The following is a 15,960-nucleotide window of genomic DNA, read 5'->3' on the forward strand; positions in this document are numbered from 1 at the left end:
AACAAAAACAACATGTGCTTGTTTATGCATTTCCTTTTGCCAAAGAACTATTCCTTCCCCACATCTCTGCCATCCAAATGCCTTCCGGTCCCTGAAAGCACATTTGCCATCACCTTAGTCCAGCCCCTTAATTTAACAGAGGAGGAAAATGGTCTGAAGAGGGGAGGTGACTTGCTCACTGTCCAAGTGAGATAAAAACAGGGCTTGGACATGAACCCAAATCCTGGCTCTTAGCTCTGAATGGGGTCTTCCCCAAAGTCATTGCTCTTTTTCCTAGACTGGTCCTGGACTAGGGTGAAGGGAATGGCAGAAAGTAACAGGAGAGGATGAGAGAGATGGGGTTGTTGTTGTTCTTAAGTGCCATCGAGTTGGTTCTGACTCATAGTGACCCTTTATAGGGTTTCCAAGGAACAACTGGTGGGTTTGACCCTTATGGTTCACAGTCCAGTGCTGATCCTACAGCGCCACACCAGGAGTCCAGTGAGACTGGGTGGTGGCAGCAGATACTTGGGAGCATCATAAGGCCCCCTGTGTATTTGGTCCTGGCCTCTTGGCCAGGGGGTGAATATGAGAATGGCTGAATTCTTTAAGGGTTGGGCCTTCCCTGTGACCAGTTAGTTAGTCTCCCTGTACCTTGCCAGGTTGGTACCACCAGCTCCATTTCTTGGAGTAAGATACCAGCTTGCCTGGACCACCCAGTTCATGAAGGCTGCAGCCTGCCAACCTCATGAGGACCGAGGTCACACCAAGTGCGTCTGCTGTGCACAGTATAACCCGGTCACCAGGACCTCAGGCAGTTCTGCTTCTGGGGAAAGGGCGGGAGAGCTAGAAAGGAAGATAGAGGAGGGTGGGCAGGCATGTGGGAAGCCTTGAGGTTAGGATCTGCCCCCAGACCCCTGGAGTTGGCCTCCCCTGTGCTGGCACTGCTGTGTGTGTGTGTGTGTGTGTGCCAGACACCTTAGGCTGGCTGGCCGACTGGCCGTGCTGTTCAGCCCTTCCTGTTAGGCCTGGGTGTGGCCATCTATCGGAATGCTCACACCTTTGTTTGTGAGGCTCCCACCTGGCCTGCCAATTCTACCTCCTTCCCTGTCCACCCTGAATGGTGGGTGAAATCCAGAGTGCAGGTCCTTGGGCTGTAGTAAGTCACCTTGGACAAGATGCGTGGCCTTCCCTGAGCCCTGCTTACTTTCTCTGTGAGATGAGGCACATAATGCCCAATGTGTCTGTGAGATTGAAAGAAAGAGCCAATGTTCTACCAAATACAATTCTGAGTTCCATACCTTGTGTGCAGGTATGGGATAAATGGGACCCATTATGGTGGTAACTTTTGTCCCTCAGGGCTTGCTCTGGCTGTGAACAGTGGTTTAGGACCGACATGTGCATGTCTGTATGGACATGTGTGTATGTGTGTGTTAAGCTATTGAGCTTTTGGGAAAAGAAAAGGAAAACAAAATAATCAAGTTATCTTAAGACAAAGAATATTATTTATGTAGAAAATAAAAGTTCAGGTTGTTGTTAGATACTGTGGTTAACAGTATGGTGACCCATGTGTTACAGAAGGTTTTCTTAGAGGATGTGATTTTTACAAAAACAGAGATGGCCAGATCTTTATCCTATTAACAACAACAACAACAAAATAATAATAGTAATAGGGATTTTAAGACTTAAAACTCAATTATTCAACTAAATTAAATTTAACAGTGGTCCCCAGCTCTTCCTGTGTGTCCCGCCTATACTGGTCGACACTGTGTGTGTGTGTGTGTGTTTGTGGTGGAGTGCAGAGGAAATAGAGGGAGGCCCAAGTCAGAGGACTCACCCTGGAGGGGTGAGGCAGAAATTGTTTTGAGATAAGCCAGAGGCTGGGACTGGCTCTGTTACAGAACAATGAGGGGGGGGGGCACCTGGGAGGAGCGCTGACTGAACTGAGCCTCTACCATGAGCTGTGTGCCCTGCCTGATGCCTTTTGTGTCTTCTCATAGCAACCCTATAAGATAGATGTTGTTGTTGTTGTTGTTGTTAAGTGCCTTTGAGTCGGTTCCGACCCATAGCGACCCTGTACAGGGTTTCCGAGGGTGTAAATCCTTACGGGAGTAGAAAGCCTCATCTTTCTCCCGCGGAGCGACTGGTAGTTTCGAACTGCTGACCTTATGGTTCGCAGCCCGATTCGTAACCACTACGCTACCAGAGCTCCTAAGATAGATGTTAGCATCCCATTTTATAGAAAAGTGAGGCTCAGAGAAGGGAAGTGGCTCGCCTGTGGCTGTCTGATAATGAAGGTGGAATTTGAACCTCATCAGTCTGCTAAAGTTGATGCTCTGAGTGTCTACAAAACCTTGAGATTTGACACCAAGAGTTCCTGTGTGTGTGTGTGTCTAGGAGATAATGAAGGGGGTGGCAGATATAAAAGCAACCCACATCTTCCCCTTTTATTTAAGAGAATAAAAAAATAAAATAGAATAGAAAAATAATAAAGAGAAATGGGAAAGAATGAAGAGTAAAGGAAGGAAATCACAAGGACTCACACAACCACACACAAACAGTTGGCTTATCTTTGGATCACGGGCTGAATGATTAACTTTTATAATGTGGTCTTTTGTAATTCTAGGAAGCAGATGAACAGCTAGTTGTTTGTGGCTCTTCGCAGCTCTTCATCTTTGAGCTCCTGAGGCTCCTCCCTGCCCTTATCACTTGCAGCCCAGAGAGGAAGCAGAAGGTAGGGGTCAGAGCTGTGAGCGGGTTGGTGGAGACACTCCCATGACAGCCACTTGCCTGCCCAGCCTCCTTCTTCTTGGCCCTGCCTCTGACTCCACCTCTGTTCTCTCTTCTCCTCCCAACTATTAACTTAAATGATTTGAACCCATCCCTTGGTGCTTTAGTAGACAGGCCTAGTGATCTGCTTCTCACAGCCTTGAAAACTCTAAGGGCAATTCTACTCTGCACACTCGGGGTCGTCACGAGTCAGAACAGATTTGATGCCAATGGGTTTATCTTCCCAATATAAACTCCCACTGTCAACCTCTGGGGCCCTGTTTTTCATTCAGAAAATATGGTCTCTGGGCTTAGAACACTTAAAGATAAACACCACACTACATGGGCCATGTAGGCACAGCTCTGATCTGCTCCCTTTGTCTCTTGTTCCCAGAGGAAGGGTTCAGGCAAGATGAGTTAACGTTTCCCAAGGGCTTTGTAAATGCAGGAACTTCTTAAAGACAGGGTCTGGCACACAGTAAGCGCTTAATAAATGTTAAAGGGCTGAGTGTGTGCAGTGTAATTACTGGGGGGTGGGGGGCATATGGGAGATGGAGACTGCCTCTGCCATTGTTAGAGGGGGTGACAACAAACGACTGTTTATAAACTGTGTGCAGTGTTTCAGCATAAATTTATCATTTTTATAAAAATATCCCTGTAGTTGGTCATAAGAACAAAAACATTTTTTGTAAACTTAGGAAAGCACTGGACTGCAAATCAGAAGGCTGGCAGTTCGAGCTCACCAGCTGCTCCTTGGGAGAAAGATGAAGCTTTCTACTTCTGCAGATTTATAGCCTCAGAAACCCTGTACAGGGTCGCTATGGGTTGGAACCGACTCAACAGCACTTAACAAGCTACCATATTGTGGTAATTAGTATTTGTGAATTTATAAAATAACTTTTTTGAGAATGAAGTCATTATTAAAGGGAAAGAAGGAGAAAAATTTTTTGTAAGGTTTTCATTCAGTTACTAGAATGTTGTAATTAATAATTTAGTAATTCAGTTTAAAAAGATTATACAAAACAATTTTGTTGTTGGTTATGTGCCGTGGAGTCAGTTCCGACTCATAGTGACCCTGTACAGGGTTTCCAAGGCTATAAGTCTTTATGGGAGCAAAAACCCTCATCTTTTTCCCGCAGAACAGCTGGTAGATTCGAACTGCTGACCTCGAGGTTCACAGTCCGATTCGTAACCACTATGTTACCAGAGCTCCGTAATTTTGTTGTTGGTATTCATATAATATAAGAAATATTGCATTTAAGCAATTTAAAATGTTATTCATTGCATATTATTCTATAATTGAAATTGGTAGTAAACATGAATAGGGATTCTTTCTGGTCTAAGAGGAGGTGACACTGAGTTACCACCCTGAGTGACATCCTCTGGTAATGCCACTGGTGCCCAGAATTTATCAGTTTATGGGCACCAGTTTATAACCCCATCATTTGATTGGGTAATTCCAGTAAACCTGAGGCTGCCATCATGATTATCTAATGTTTATGAAGCAGACACCAAGACCCAGAGACATAAAGTGGTATGTCCAAACTCACACAGCAAAGTAATAACAGAAATCAAACTCAAGCCCCCTGACTCTAACTATAATGAACTCATCATTATCGTCTGGATTATTACTACTGTTTCTTGAGTATCTGCTTTGTACTAAGTATTTTAGAAAAGCAAGATCTCATCTCTAATTATTACAATAATCCTCAACTTTCTCCCGGGGTTTGTGTGTGAGGCTGACTACAGCTCTCTGTCCAGGGACAGGCTGGAGGACACCTGAACTTATTAGCTCCCTCCTTGGGGCATTAAGCTGTGACCTGCTCAGCACTTTCTCAGTGGGGTGTTCACTTGCTGGGCACCACCCACTGTTGTTTTGCTGACTGGCCATTGCCAGGCCTTACTCCCTAAACTCTGTCTCCCTGCTCACCTCCTCCAGGAAGTCTTCTCCAGTAATCCTCTCCTGAATGAAGAAAGGGGTCTTAGACACCATACAGTCCATCCTCCCACCTCCGTTTCACTAATGAAAGCTACAACCCAGAGAAAAGGCCCACAACAAGTCGGGTGCAGCTGGGATGAGAACCTGTTAGCCAAGGCTCTTTAGGACCCAGCTGCTGTGACCATATTTAGCACATATGATACAAACTGTACCTTCTGCTGCGGGCAATTTGGCATTCAGATCTGTGAGCTCTGGGTCCCTGTTGGTCCCACATGATGGCCACATCCACATACAGCTTGGGTGTGGGAGAGACACTCCCAGACTCAGTGCCAGGGAGATGAGAGGATGGGATTCTGATCCTGTTCATCTCTGTGAAGGTCTGATTCTAGGTAATTTACAAGGGTTACATACTTTACTGCTGACCAAAAGGTTTACGCCCACTCAGCCTCTCCATGGGAGAAAGACCTGGTGACTGGCTCTTGTACAGATTGTTATTGTTAAGTGACATTGAGTTGGTTCTGACCCATAGCAACTCAATAGGGTTTACAAGGAGCAGATGGTGAGCTTGAACCACCGAGTTTTCAGTTTAAACACACTTTGCAGCCCAGGGAATTAACCCACAGCACCACACCAGGACTCCCTGATAAAGATTATAGCCTAGAAAACCCTATGGAGTCATTCTATTTTGTCACATGGCGTTGCCATAAGTTGGCAGTCAAGTCAAGGGCACTTAGCAACAATTATACAAACCCAAACCAAACCCATTCCCATCACATCCTTTTTGACTCATAGAAACTATAGGACAGGGTGGAACTGCTTCATAGGATTTCTGAGACTGTGAACTTTATTGAAGCAGACTGGCACATCTTTCTCCTAGGGTGTAGCTGGAGGTTCAAACCACCAACCAAGTTATCAGTCAAATGCTTAACCACTATACCACCTTTCCACTATAACAGCAACCAAATGAGGAATGTCCGTATTTTACAGATGAGGAAGCTGAGGCTCAGAAAGGTTAAGATATTAGCCCAGCTGTCAACCACAACATAGACTACCTCCTCTATAAACTGGTGCCAATAATAATGCAGCCCTTTGAAGGGTGCTGGGAGCATGTAATGTGAGAATAGATGTAAACATCAAAAGCAGCTCTAACCAAGATGATGAATGCAGACAGTGCTCGGTCGCCAAGTGTGGCTGGAACCACAATTGTTGATAAGTGCCATCGAGTCTGCACCAAATCACAGTGACCCTATGCACAACAGAATGAAACACTGCCGGTCCTGCACTAAACTCACAATTGTTACGTCTGAGCCCACTGCTCCTGCCACTGTGCCAATCCGTCTTGTTGGAGGTCTTCCGTTTTTTCTCCTACCCTCCACTTTACCAAGCATGATATCCTTCTCCAGGGACTGGTCCCTCCTGATAATATGTCTGTAGAATGAGAGATGAAATCTGGCCATCCTGGCTTTTAAGGAGCATTCTGGCTGTACTTCCAACACAGATTGTTTTCTTCTTTTGGCAATCCATGGTACTTTTAATATTTGCCTCCAACACCATAACTCAAATGCATCAATTCTTCTACGATTTTTCTTACTCACTGTCCAACTTTCACATGCATATGAGGTTATTGAAAATACCATGGCTTGAGTCAGGCACATCTTGGTACTCAAACTGACATCTTTGCTCTTAACACTTTAAAGAGGTCTTGTACAGCAGATTTGCCTAATGCAATATGTTGTTTAATTTCATGACTGCTGCTTCCATGAGTATTGATGGCTGATCTGAATAAAATAAAGTCTCTGGCAACTTCTAACTTTTCTCCTTTAATATGGATATTATTTATTTGTCCAGTGGTGAGGATGTTTGTTTTCTTTACTTTGAAATGCAACCCATACTGGAGACTGTGGTCTTTGTTCTTCATCAGTAAATGTTTTTTAAGTCCTCTTCACTGTCAGTAAGCAAGGTTGTATCACCTATGTATCGCAGGTTGTTAATGAGTCTTTCTCCAATCCTGATGCTTCAGTTTTCTTCATATAATCCAAATTCTTGGATTATGTGCTCATCATAAAGATTGAATAAACATGGCGAACACCTTTGCTAATTTTAAACCATTCGGTTTTCCTTTGTTCTGTTTGAACAACTGCCTCTTGGTCTATGTACAAGTTTTTTGTGAGTACAATTAAGTGTTCCAGAATAATCATTCTCTGAAATGTTGTCCATAGCTTGTCAAGATCCACACAATTGAAAGCCTTTGCATAGTCAATAAAGCACAGAAAACATTTTTCTGGTATTCTCTGCTTTCAGCCAAGAGACATCTAACATCAGCAATGATATCCTTCATTCCACATCCTCATCTGAACCCAGCTTGAACCCCTGACAGTTCTCTGTCAATGTATGGTTGCAACCATTTTTGTATTATCTTTAGCAAAATTTTACTTGTATGAGATTTAATGATATTGTCTGTTGATTTTCCTATTCCATGTGTCTCCTCTCTTTGGAATGGGCACAAATATGGATCTCTTCCAATCAGTTGGCCAGATAGTTGTCTTCCAAATTTCTTGGCATAGATGAGTGAGTGCCTGTGCCGCCTCATTTTGTTGAAAGATTTCAATTTGTATTCCATCAATTCCTGGTGCCTTGTTCTTTGCCAATATCTTCAATTCACCTGGATTTTTTTCCTTTAGTATCATTGACTCTTTATCATATGCTGTCTCTTGAAACGGTTGAACAGCAACCATTTCTTCTGATACAGTGACTCTGTGTATTCCTTCCATCTTATTTCAATGCTTTCTGCATCATTCAATATTTTCCCCATGGTGGTGGCTGTGTGCCGTGGAGTCGGTTCCGACTCATAACGACCCTGTACAGGGTTTCCGAGGCTGTAAATCTTTATGGGAGGAGAAAGCCTCATCTTTCTCCCGTGGAGCAGCTGGTAGTTTCGAACTGCTGACTTTGTGGTTCGCAGCCCGATTCGTAACCATTATGCTATAGAATCCTTCAATATTTCAAATTCAGGCTTGAATTTTTTATTCAGTCTCCTCAGCTTGAGGAGTGCTCAGCGTGTTCTTCCCTTTTGGTTTTCTAACTCCAGGTCTCTGCACATTTTGTTATAATATTTGAATATTTAAATCTTGAGCTGCTCTTTGAAACTTTCTATTCAGCTCCTTTATCTCCTCATTTCTTTCATTTGCTTTAGCATCTCTACTCTGGAGAGCAAGTTTCAGAGTCTCTTCTGACATCCATTTTGACCTTTTCCTTCTTTCTTGTTTTCTTAATAACCTTTTGCTTTCTTCCTGTATGATGTTCTTTATGTCATCCCACAACTCTTCTGGTCTTCAGTCTTTGGTGTCTAATGCATCAACTCTGTTCTTCAGGTGATCTCTAAATTCAGGTGGAATATATTCAAGGTAGTATTTTGGCTCTCCTGGACTTGTTTTAATTTTCTTCAGCTTTAGCCTGAATTTGTATGTGAGCAATTGATGGTCTGTTCCACAATCTGCTCCTGCCCTGATTATGGCTGGTGAGTGGAGCTTTTCCACCGTGTTCTTCCCCAGATGTATTCAATTTGATTTCTGTGTATTCCATCTGGTAAGGTCCATGTGGATAGTCATTTTTTACGTTGTTTAAAAAAGGTATTTGCAATGAAGAAGTCATTGGTCTTGCAAAATTCTATCATGCTATCTCCAGCATCATTTCTATCACCAAGACCATGTTTTCCAACTGACCCTTCCTCTTTATTTCTAAACTTTGAATTCCAATCACCAGTAATTATCAATACCTCTTGATTTCATGTTCTGACTGAAGAAATTGATAGAACTCTTCAATTTCATCATCACTAGCTTTAGTGGTTGGTGTGTAAATTTAACAATAGTGGTATTAACTGGTCTTCCTTGTTATTGTTGCTATTAAGTGCCACTGAGTCGATTCCGACCCATAGCGACCCTGTATAGGGTTTCCAAGGAGCAGCTGGTGAGCTTGAACCACCAACTTTGCAATTCAAATGACTTTGCAATCTGACACATTAGCCCCCACACAGCGCCATACCAGGACCCTGGTCTTCCTTGTAGGTATATGGATATTATCCTATCACAGATGGCGTTGTACTTCAAGACAGATCTTGATATGCTGTTTTAGATGATGAATGCAACACCATTCCTCTTCAATTTGTCACTCCTGGCATAGCGAACCATGTGAGTGTCAGATTCAAAATGGCCAATACCAGTCCATTTCAGCTCACTAATGCCTATCGATGTCTATGCATTCCATTTCATTTTTGACAATTTCCAATTTTCCTAGATTCCTACTTTGTACATTTCATGTTCAGATTGTTAACAGATACTTACAGTTGTTCCTCTTCATTTTGAGTTGTGCTTCATCAGCAAAAGAAGGTCCCAAAGGCTTTACTCCATTCGCGTCACCACGGTCAACTCTACCTTGAGGAGGCAGCTCTTTCCCAGTTGTATTTTGAATGCCTTCCAATCTGAAGGGCTCATCTTTCGACACTATAGCTGATAATACTCTGTTCTGGTGTTCTTCATCATGTTTTCATTGTCAATATTTTGGTGCTCAATGATAGTGTTCCACTGCTATTCATAAAAAATTCAGTAACTAAATATTTGCAAGTAGTCCATCTCTCCTTCTTCCTAGTCTGTCTTCATTTGGAAGCTCATCTGAAACCTGTCCAGGTTTTTAAACCTGCTGGTATTTAAAATACCGATGGCATAACTTCCAGAATCACAGCAACACATAAACCACCACATTATGACAAACTGACAGATATGTGGTAGGGAACCACAATAATGAATCCTAATACCAACTACTAGTTCCTGGCTTAGTTCTAGGTACAGTGTCTAAATTAATGCATTGACCCTTCACAATTATCCTATAATGTAACCTTTGCTACTATTTCCATTTTATAGAGTGGGGAACTGAGATGCCAAGTACCAATTGGAGATTAAAGAGCATGGGAGAGTTGGGACTTGGACCCAGCCCATCTGACCCAGAGTCCACCCTACTAACCCCTACCCTACACAACTTCCTTAAGGCAAGGCCATGCTCTCCAACCTGCACTTCCTTAGGTTTTGACTTCTATATTTCCTCTTACTGTAGCCAGAAGCTTTGGGAGAATAGCTCTGAGGGCATGTGGCTTTTTGAGTGAAGACATGCTACCTATCTGTAAGAGCTTGTTATTTAAAAAGATTACAAATCTGGTAGCGTAGTGGTTACAAATTGGGCTGCGAACCTTAAGGTCAGTGGTTCGAAACTACCAGCTGCTCCGCGGGAGAAAGATGAGGCTTTCTATTCCCGTAAGGATTTACACCCTCGGAAACCCTGTACAGGGTCGCTATGGGTCGGAACCGACTCGAAGGCACTTAACAACAACAACAACAACAAATCTAAAGCATTATAAAGCACCATCATTATCAACTCAACCCTAGCTATGCTGCACCTTTGCAAAAAAGTCAGGTACCTCTCTGAACTGTGGTTTCTTCTTCTGTAGCAAGAGCCTTCTAATTACCATTCATTGTCAACCAATGCAGGCAGGCAGGCTCTGAGGTTCCCCCAGTGAGCTCAGTCTCCTGGTGTTTATTCCCTTGTGTAGCCCCTTCTTTGAATGTCAACAGCACTTAATAGCTTGCTTCTAATAGACAGAATATAGCAAAAGGATGGGCGGATGCTTCTGAGACCAGGTTACAAAAAGACTGTGGCTTCTGTCTTGGGTGCTCTTTCTTGCTAGCTCTCTTGCTCTGAGAAAAGACAGATGCCATATTGTGAGTGGCTGTCCATGTGGCAAGGAACTGAGGGAGGCTTGTGGCCAATAGCTAATGAGGAACTGACCCCTGCCAACTGAGCGAACTTGGAAACAGTCAAGCCAGCTGCAGATGAGTCTGCAGCTCAGAAGCATCCAGGCTCCTGACCCATAGAGAATGTAAGACAATAAACATTTGTTGTTTTAAGCCCCTGAGTTTTGGGGGGATTTGTAATGCAGCAAGAGATAGCCAGTAGACCTAGTACTGGTGTAGGGCTGTAGGATAAAACATTGGACCGAAAGGTCAGTTTAAATCACAAGGTCGGTGGTTCAAACGTACCAACCACTCCTTGGAAACCCTATGTTGTTGTTAAGTGCCATCGAGTCGATTCCAACCCACAGTGACCCTGTATAGGGTTTCCAAGAAACAGCTGGTGAGCTTTAACTGGCGACCTTGCAGTTCAAACTGCTTTGCAGTCTGGCGCATTAACCCATAGCGCCACAACCCTATACAGGGTCATTATGAGTCGGAACAAACTCGACAGCACTTAACAACAACAATACCTAGTACTTGTCTACTTGGTGCAAGGCCCTATGCTATACATACATTCATTCAAGATACATTTATTGAGTGCCACTGTGTGCCACGGGGCCAGGTATTAGGTTTGCATTAACAAACCAGATGGATGTTGGCCCCACTCTCAAAGACCCAAGGCTGAGCTGGGAAGACAAGACTTTAAATGGATAATGTGAGCAGTGTTACAGGAATTCTGAGGAGGCCCTTGACCCAGGCTGGAGGAGGCAGCAGAGGTTTCCTAGAGGAGAGGATGTCTGAGACAAAACTTACATTAAAGGGAAGCTTCCAGGCCAAGGTAGACAGGAAGGACCCTCAGGAAGTAGCAGAAACTTGTGCAGGGCAGGCCAAGAAGACTTGTTGGCACATGCGGAACAAGGAGAATTAGAATGTGGCATAAGCCTACACTGCAAGAGAAAAGGCAAACAGGTATGTCATAGAGACAAAAGGATGGGCGGATGCTTCTGAGACCCGGTTACAAAAAGACTGTGGCTTCTGTCTTGGGTGCTCTTTCTGGAAGAACCTGGGATTGATCTGCTAGGCAGTAGGGAGCCATTGAGGGTTGACTGTAAGCAGTTGAGTAGTGTGGCCAGCAAAATTAAGTAACATGACACAAGCAATGGTGGTGGTGATGGATCTGTGTTGTAGAGAAAGTTCCGACTTAGAGAAACCTGTATAGGGTTTCTGAGGTTGTAAATCATTATGGGAGCAGAAAGCCGTACGATTCTCAATCAGTCAGGAGAAGCTGATTGATTCAAACTGTTGACTTTTTTTTTTATTAAATGTTTTTATTTTGCATTGAGTGAAAGTTTACAGGGCACATCATCAGCTTCACATTCAACCATTCATATAGCTTATTTCACTACATTGATTATTATCCCCTCCATATATCATCAGTTTACAGTGTTTCTCTCTATCCTCTTTAGCTTTTTTTTTGGGAGGGGGGGAAACTTGCCTTTTTGGAATTTACAGTCTCGGCTTTTAGGGAAGGTTTTTACATTTGTCTGTGGATATCCAGGGCTCATGTATGCGATTACTAACAAGCATTACTGAATAATCAGATGAGGGACAGTCAAACTGTTGACTTTTAGGTTAGCATCCCAACTTTTAATCCATGACGTTACCAGGGCTCCTTGACATTAAAGTAGAGTAGAAGATAGGTTGGCAGGGGCAAGCTGGAGGACAGGAATCCAGGGAGGACAAAAGCTACACTGGTTTAAGCAGGAAATGATGGAGTCTGGGCTAGCAGAGAGAAGCTGCATTATAGATCTGCAGACGTGAGATGCTCAAGAGTTGAGGTCTGACCAGTTGGAAGGAGGTGAGGGAAATAGAGGAGGCAAGAACGCTGTACAAGCTTCTGGCGGTGATGTTTGGCTGTGCCTTTAGTTAGGAGAGTGTGAGTGAGCATGTGGACAGGTACTGGATGGGATGAGCAAGGTAAGGGGATGAGTTGACCAGGATGAGTTGGCCCGAAGAAAGCTTCAGAGATAGTCTCTCTAGGACGCAGGTCAACCCCTTAGCCCAGGAAAGAGATGCTACAGACCTGGTCTGAGACAGGTGTGCAGAAGAGGAGAGGTACAGTGGAAAGGTATTTGGAAGCCAAAGGGCCAGGGCTTTGAGAGAGTCTGGATGGGGTCCATGCAGACAGAAGGGACCACCACGACCCCAGGCCGGGAGTCACCCACCTGCTGCGCATAGCCTAGCGCCTTGTCATAGAGTGCGATGCCAGCCGCCAGCACCTGCGCGCGCTCCTCCCGGCTAGAGCAGCCGACGTCGAAGCCGTGCGCGTAGCCCTGCTCCGCCAGGCAGCGCGCTGCACGAAGTTGGGGGTCCCCGGTGGTCTCTGGACCCGCCTCCAGGCCCATGAGAGCGGCCAGTCGACCGGCACACTCCTCCTCCTCTTCCTCTTGTCCCAGCCGCCCGTATACGTGTGCCAAATTGGCCCAGGCGTTAAGGTTGCCCGGGTCATCGCGAGCTACTTCGAGGAAGCGCTCGCGGGCCTCGTCCAGTTCCTCCAGGTAGAAGGCGAAGGCGCCCAGGAGGTGGCGCACGGCAGGACGCTGCGGGGCGGCTGCAAGCTTGAGTTCCTGTCGCAGGCCCTCCCGCTGCAGCTTCAAGTCCCTGGCACGGAGCTGGGTCGGCGAGCACGGCTCGAAGTTCAGCTGCATTTCCAGGTGGAAGTGGCCTGGGAGGTAGTCCAGATCGTCGATGAGGGCGTCCAAGTCCTCACTCAAGGCCTCCGGCTCCGCCATGGCTGTCCCGCGACTACTCCGGCCTCGTCCTAGTGCTCCTTCCGGAGGCTGCGGAGGGTAGTAGACGGGAGAGCCCCTGAGAGAGTCCAGCTGGAGGCGAAGGGTCAGCGCGCTTGCTCAGAGGCCAAGGCCGTGGCTGCCTCCTGGTGCTGGGGCCCCTCCCGTGGGTGGGTCGGGCTCCTGGAGCGCCCTGTGGGTGTTTCCGCTTTCGATGCTCAGAGGCTCTTAGACGCCAGCCTTGCATAATTTAGGTGCTCCAGAAAAACAGGTGTACCGCCAAGTTGGAGAGTGAAAACCCGGTGCCTGGCAAAAGGCATGTTCTTATTTTCCCTGCTCAGCAGATAAGAAAACTGACTCTTAGGAGGAAAGAACTTGACGGGGTCACAGACCTGGGGCAAACCTGGCGCATGCTGATGGACCTGAGGCGGAACCCGCAGTTTGCTAAATCCAGCCGGGTTCTTCTGTGGGCGCTGGCCCACTTTCTGCTTGAGTGAACTGACAGTGTTAGTGGAAATGACCTTCACTTCTCTTGCTGTCCCATCTTGCTGTCTCCTGTGATATCTTAGCCTCCCAGGCATTTCTTCAGAGTTCTCCTTCCTCAGAACCCAGGAACTTGCCACCTCCCGCCTCATTCCTTTGACCATATTTCCCAGCCATCCCCTGCTGGGATTTTCTTGTCTCTTCTCTGCTCAGATCTGGCCACTGTGAAAAGACTATGGGAGACTCCTGCTGACTGTAATCCCCATTCTCATCTCTAATAAAGTGTGACCTCGGTCAACTCCCTCATCCCTCTGTGCCTCACTTTCTGCATGGGTTAAATGAGTGTGAAATCGCAAACACCCTAGGACAGGGGAGATACTAGGGGTGACCCTAGGGTGGCCCTGGTAAGTGTGGCCTCTCACCTTCTCCGTTTGACTTCCATCCCATCCTGACACTCCAGTTTGAGTCCTGGATGTCTTTCTTTTGCCAATCTTCTCTCCTAGGACCGGATTTAACCTCTAGTCTGCAGACTGGGCCAAGCATTGGCCAACAAGGACTGCCTGATTCTCTAATACTTGGGATTTGTTGTTGTTGTTGTTGTTGTTGTTGTTGTTGTTGTTAAGTTCCGTGGAGTCAGTTCAGAGTCACAGTGACCATGCACAGGGTTTCGGAGGCTGAAAATCTTTTACAGGAGCAGAAAGCCTCATTTTCTCCCATGGAACAGCTGGTAGTTTCAAACTGCCGACCTTGAGGTTAGCAGCCCAATTCATAACCACTACGCTACCAGAGCTCCTTTGGGATTTGTAGCAGGTCTGAATTTTTGAATTCCTCCTGCTCCTCATTCCACTTGGGACTGGATTCCTTAAATGCCTGTTGCGTCATCTTCTAAGATAATAGACCATCGTCTTCTGAAGAGGTGGTGATGATTATGTACCGTGGAGTCTACTCCGACTCATAGTGACAATGGATAGGGTTTCCAAGGCTGTAAATCTTTACAGAAGCAGAAAGTCTCCTCTTTCTTGGGAGGAGCACCTGGTAGATTCACACTGCTGACCTTGCAGTTAGCAACCTAACTCATAACCCACTATGCTACCAGAGCTCCTTCAAAAGAGGAAAACTAGTCAATTAGTCAACTTTAGAAACCAAAATGTAAATCAACATAGTGTTCTGGTACTATTTTTCACCTGTCAATCTTTAAAAAAATAAAATGTAATCATTTAAAAATAAAAATTTGTCAATGTAAATTGTTGGTGATGAGATGAAACTTGAGCTTTAAAGGATCAGGGGTGGATTCCCAGAGGGTCTGACTTTTGATCTGACTCTAAGATAAGGAAGAGTTGGGTGGGAAGGGCAGGTGAGGAAACATTCCAACAAAGGGAAAGTCATTTGAAAAGGCCTGAAGTTTTACCAGTACAGGTGTGTCCTGGGGACAGAGCAGTCTTGTGTGTCTGAAGTGACAGAGAGTGAGGAGGAAATGACCAGAAATGAGGGCTGGAAGCAGGGGCTGAGCCCCATCAGAGAGGCCTAAATCCTAGCTGACAAGAAGCTTCACTTGGCTCTCTTGACTTAACAGAGTTTTGAAGCCTGGGTGTGTTAGATACTCTCGCAGCCATATTCATGGTGTGATCTTAGATCTCAGAGTGTGACCAAGACAAGAAACTGTCCCTATCTGGGCCTTAGTTTCCTCTTCTGTAGCATGCAGGTAGGAAGAGTAGGAGGTAGGAGCCATGGTAAGGAAGTTGCTGTGACAGGGAGGCTTTGGGCAGACCTTGGACAGGCTCCAGAGTTGACTCACCCTGGCCTGCTCTGGCCTGCCTGGCAACCAGGATTCCCAGCTCAAAGGATTTTGACCCACACCTATCTGGTCACTGCTCCATGAGCCCTGGAGTCAAGGGGCTCACGTCAGGAGAAAGAAGCAAAGCAGTCCCACCTTGCCCAGTCCCAGGGCTGGCCAAAGGGCCTCTTGGGGCATAGGACTTCAGAGTGTATGCATCCATGCCTCACTGACTCCTTAAAACAGCTCTTCCAGGCAACCATGGATGAGAAAATTGAAACTTAGAGATGGTAGGTAACATGCCCAAGGCTACTGTCTAAGAAGCAACAGAGGCAGGATTCTAATGTGAGTCTCTTTGAGGAAATTTGCATTACTGGCAAACTGGAGTAGATTCATTTATTCACTTGTCATTCCACTCATTCAGCAAATATTTATTGAGCAATTACT

The 15,960-nt window shown here is 45.5% G+C and overlaps 1 protein-coding gene across 1 annotated transcript in view; it reads right to left on the reverse strand.

Moving 5' to 3' along the window:
- Nucleotides 1–13,287, reverse strand: part of TTC22 (tetratricopeptide repeat domain 22) — a 41,398-nt gene extending 28,111 nt beyond the window's left edge. The window contains exon 1 of the mRNA XM_006839811.1: nt 12,693–13,287. Coding sequence (XP_006839874.1) covers nt 12,693–13,259 — 567 coding nt within the window. The 5' untranslated portion in view covers nt 13,260–13,287. The remainder of the gene's footprint in view (nt 1–12,692) is intronic.
- Between the last annotated feature and the right edge of the window lie 2,673 nt (nt 13,288–15,960).

The sequence above is a fragment of the Chrysochloris asiatica genome, unplaced genomic scaffold, assembly GCF_000296735.1.
Source record: "Chrysochloris asiatica unplaced genomic scaffold, ChrAsi1.0 scaffold00026, whole genome shotgun sequence".
NCBI classification, from domain to species: Eukaryota; Metazoa; Chordata; class Mammalia; order Afrosoricida; family Chrysochloridae; genus Chrysochloris; species Chrysochloris asiatica.